This window comes from Physeter macrocephalus, chromosome 18 (assembly GCF_002837175.3).
Source record: "Physeter macrocephalus isolate SW-GA chromosome 18, ASM283717v5, whole genome shotgun sequence".
NCBI classification, from domain to species: domain Eukaryota; kingdom Metazoa; phylum Chordata; class Mammalia; order Artiodactyla; family Physeteridae; genus Physeter; species Physeter macrocephalus.
The window spans coordinates 55,685,814-55,690,638 of NC_041231.1; the positions used below are offsets into that span (position 1 = coordinate 55,685,814).

General features: G+C 47.5%; 1 protein-coding gene across 1 annotated transcript; it reads right to left on the minus strand.

Moving 5' to 3' along the window:
• Nucleotides 1-460: 460 nt before the first annotated feature.
• On the minus strand, nt 461-4,605 carry CCR4 (C-C motif chemokine receptor 4). The gene has a single exon (XM_028479676.2). It carries the CDS (start codon nt 1,538-1,540, stop codon nt 461-463), a length of 1,080 nt encoding a protein of 359 aa, XP_028335477.1. The 5' UTR covers nt 1,541-4,605.
• Between the last annotated feature and the right edge of the window lie 220 nt (nt 4,606-4,825).

Below are 4,825 nucleotides of genomic sequence, written 5' to 3' on the forward strand. Positions count from 1 at the left end.
CACTGGGACTACATGCCAAAGTTTTCTATATTGTTTCACAAAAAGCTAGAAGTTAATGAAAGGGCTCATTTTCACAGCAAGAAGTAGCGATTTACTCCCCCAGTCAATTCTCTACAGTCCCCTCTAGAGAATCCCATGAGTTCAGGTTAGAAGGGACTGGTCTTCCCTTTCCAAAATCATCCAACTCCTCATTGAAACACTGCTCAGAATCCTCCTCGGGTTTACTTATCCCTGCAGGAAAGCCTGGTGCGAGGAAGGACACCTTGGTCCGGGTGAACTCTGGTCACACTGAACTTGTACTTGGCAGGAAGAAAAGTTGACTGCAGGGTGAGAAGCCCTACTTTTTGCAGTGGATATAATTCTTCCCGGTACTTGTTCAGGAAACTCTTACTACAATACAATTTTAAATAAGCTCTTAATTTGGGAAGCTTATTAACTCTGCTTTTTGCATTTTCATCTTTTACAGAGCATCGTGGAGATCGTGGTCCACCGTGGACTGTGTGTAAGATGAGCTGGGGATGTCGGGGTAAATCGGGAGGAGCCTACAGTACTGGCAGAGCACCAAAGTGCCCCGGCAGGTTTTGAAGAGCTGTACGATGTACTTGCGAAATTTCTCCCCCAGGAAAAAGTAGATGACCGGATTAAGGCAGCAGTGAACAAAAGCCAGGGTCTCTGTGGCCTGAATGGCATAGTCCAGGTGTCTCTCAAAGGTGCAGTCTTGAAGGACCTCTAGCTCCACCAGGGTGTCCAGGAAGAGCACCACGTTGTAAGGGGTCCAGAACCCCAGGAAGAGGACCACCACGGCAAAGATCATTTTCACTGCCTTGTTCTTCTTCTCATTTTTGCAGTGCTGCAAGGTCCTAATGATCATGGAGTAGCAGAACAGCATGATCCCCAAGGGGATCACCAGCCCTAGAATGTTGATCTCCAGGGAGCTCAGAACCTTCCACCTCGTGGAGTTGAAAGAATACTTGGTTTTGCAGTAGGTGTGGTTGTACTCAGTATAACACGTGCTGAACGCAAGGCCTGGGAGGGAGGCGAGCACAGCCACTGCCCACGTGGCCACGCTGGTGATGACCCCGTACGTCAAGGTCCTCGCTCTCAGGGAGAAGACCGCGTGCACAATGGCCAGGTACCTATCGATGCTCATGAGTGTGATGAAGAATATGCCACTGTAGAAGCCCACCAGGTACATCCAGGAAGCTAGCTTGCAGAGTCCGAGCCCGAACACCCACTGGTCTGCGGCATAGTAGCCCCAGAAGGGGAGCGAGAGCACAAAGATCAGGTCCGAGATGGCAAGGTTGAGCAGGTACACGTCGGTCATGGACTTGAGCCGCTTGTACTTGAACAAGACCAGAACCACCACAGAGTTTCCAAGCAGACCAAACAGAAAGACCAAGGAGTAGAGCGGGGGCAGGAAGAGCTCCCCAAATGCCTTGATACCTTCCTTGGTGCAAGGTTTGGGGATGCTTTCATAAAGATAATAATTGTTATAGATGCTTTCATCCAGGGTGGTGTCTGCTATACCCGTGGGGTTCATTTTCAGATTTACAGGCTCGTCACAGCAGGTCTGAGCCCAACCAGAAGAACCTAATGAGTGAAAGAGCCAACAAGATTTCTATCAGAACAAAAGCAAATCAGAACAGTGCTGCCTACAAGAGCACAGCTGCTTCGTGTTTTGCCCAGATCATCATACACTCTTCCCAACCTTCCCACATTGAAGGGCTCAGGTCCTTGAACTGAAGGGCAGTGCAGCCAAAGTGAAATAATCCTGCCCTTTGGAGGCAGATTCCAAATTACAGCTCTGCCACGTTTCCTACCCCTCTGCTGGGAGCTCTGGTTCTCCTATTTGTAAGCGGGGGTAGTAAAACCTCCTTATCAACAAGAGGTTTTTCTTTTTTTTTTTTTAAGATTTTTTTTTCAATATAGGGACCATTTTTAAAGTCTTTATTGAATTTTGTTACAATATTGCTTCTGTTTTATGTTTTTTGGTTTCTTGGCCATGAGGCATGTGGTATCTTAGCTCCATGACCAGAGATCGAACCCGCATCCCCTGCACCAGAAGGCAAAGTCTTAACCACTGGACTGCCAGGGAAGTCCCAACGATGAGGTGTTTTTCAAACATATATTTCTGAAAGCTAGTCTGGCATTACTGAAATCACTCACAAGAATGACAACACTAGCTGACGTGCCCAACAGAACTTTACCCAGGGCCTTTCTGACATGAAAGCCAAAAAAAAAATTAAAAAAAGATTTTAAAATCTATGCATGTTTCCCTTTCAGACTATAACACCAAAAATTCAGTGATGACTTAGGTAAATCATCAGGCTAGAAGGGAACCAGGTTGGCCTCTTGCCTTTATGTAAAAATTCTGGGACTTCCCTGGTGGTCCAGTGGTTAAGAATCCACCTTCCAATGCAGGGAATGCGGGTTCGATCCCTGGTCAGGGAACTGAGATCCCACATGCCGCTGGGCAACTGAGCCTGCGCGCCACAACTAGAGAGCCCACATGCCACAACGAAGCTCCTGCGTGCCACAACTAAGACCCGATGCAGCCAAATAAATAAATATTTTTTTAAAAAAAAAAGAATAAAAGAAAAGGGGGCAAGGACCAAGAAAATATTTTTTTTTAAAAATTCTAGGGCTTCCCTGGTGGCGCAGTGGTTGAGAGTCCGCCTGCTGATGCAGGGGACACAGGTTCGTGCCCCGGTCCAGGAAGATCCCACATGCCGCGGAGCGGCTGGGCCCGTGAGCCATGGCCTCTGAGCCTGCGCGTCCAGAGCCTGTGCTCCGCAACGGGAGAGGCCACAAGAGTGAGAGGCCCACGTACCGTGAAAAAAAAAAAAAAAATTCTAATTCCTCCTGTGTGCTTTGTACTTCATAGGATTTCAGAGCATGTTCACTCATATCGTACATTCAATCCCAGTCCTGTGCTCCTGTTCCCACACCCCCCTCCAACAAAAACCTGGTACACTAAGCCAAATAAGCATACTGAGCCATGGTGTAGATGAAAGACTCAGAGAAGTTAAATGCCTCCTGAAGGCCACACAGCCATGTAGAGAACATGTTCCTCGGGCCCCAAGTCCCAGTGATGTGCTGGTGAACCAGGTCTGGGAGGGCAGAGGTGCAGGGGAGGGGGGGGCTCTGATTTATGGCTCTTGCTGGTTTCCGTGGTGTAAATACTCCCACCATGGCCAAGTTCAAGCCACCAACCGCCTCAAAAATTCCTGAAGATTTAACAATCAGCTCCTGAGAGCTGGTCGGGGTGGGCCCTAGCATGCCACACCCAAGCCCCATGTTCCCTCTGGAGCACCTTCTTAGTTGGAACACACCTAGCCTCCCAGGCTGGGTGGCTGGCCACTCCTGGGCCAACCTGACACTAATGCAGCAAATGTGTTTTCCAGGTCCTGTAGAAGGTTGCAGTATTCAGTTGGGTAAATTGAGGGAAATTTTTGGCCTTTTCATCGAAACCACATGTAAAAAATCAATCTTACACACTGAATCCTATCAGAGTGGGAATTAGCAGGACAGATCTAGAAAAGGCACATCATAGCCAGAAATAAAATCTCTATCTCGCTAACCACCCTCATTTCTTATCTAAATTGGCAGATGAAGAGGTTAAAACCTTCTTAAAGTTATTCACACGTCCACATGTGAATCGGAACAATGCAGGAGGCTTTCTGACTCAAGGCCACCTCCTCTTGTATCCTTCTTAGTGGCACCCTGATATTCCTTATCAAAACCTTTTCACATTGTTCGATAATTCACATCTATTCCCCATCTCCCACCCTGACCACCACACACCCAAACACCCAAGCTATGTGTTTCTCAAGAGAGAGGTTTTGGTTTATTCCTGCAAACAGATGCTGAAGACCTGGGGCATCTCAGGGTCTCAAAAAAATAAAAAATAAAACTGTGTTAAATGATTACCAATTCTAGTTAAATGAATAACAATTCTAGCCTTCCTCCATAATTTTACCAGTGAAAATGAAAGGAATAAGAGAGACTGGGGTGTTAGGAAATTATCAGAAGAAGAAACGAAAGTCAACACAGCTGGTAAATGGCTGGAATTATTCTGCAGGCCTTATTTGGCGGGTGTTTCTTGACCTGGGAGTCTTGATAGAAGCCAGAAGCGGAAAAGTGTATATGTTGAATGAAAATTAGCTGTGTGTTCTGAGCCTGTGGCTTAGGCCAGATGTGTGCAGGAGGAGAGCCCTGTGTGTATGTGAGAGCCAGTCAGATGAAGGCTGGGAGGGTAGGTTGTGTGTGAGCTGCAGGACAGGTGCCAACAGAACGACCAGCAGGATGACCAGGATGCCTGAGAGATGGGGTTAGCTGTGTGGCTGGGCAGCTTTCAGGGCTTCCAAAGTCCACACACCTGTGGACAAAGCAACGCAGGGCCTGAGGCCCTGGGAACGCGACCCCTCACCACCACCCCCGCCACGCCGGCCCCTTACCTTGCGTTTCTGAAAGTGGCTCCAAGGCAGGTCTGCGAGGCAATGCCTGGCTTGCTCAAGAAGCACGGCGCTGAGAACGACAGGAGCCTTTGAAGGGCTCGTGGCTTCCTGTGAGCACCAGCTCTGTTCCTCATCCATCTACGCTGAGTTCAAGTGGGGTTTTTTGATAGAAGTAAGAAGCAGAAAATGAGTGACTCTTAGCTTGGGGTCAGGTTAAACTCTTAGTCACTCATTTCCCCAAAATGAAAGCTGGGAAGGTTTGCTCTCTGCAAGATGAGAGAAGTTAAGTTTTTCAAGAGAGAAACTTTTAAATGTTTTAAAATTTATTTGTTGGATTTTTAATTTAATTTTTTTCATTTTAGCTGGCT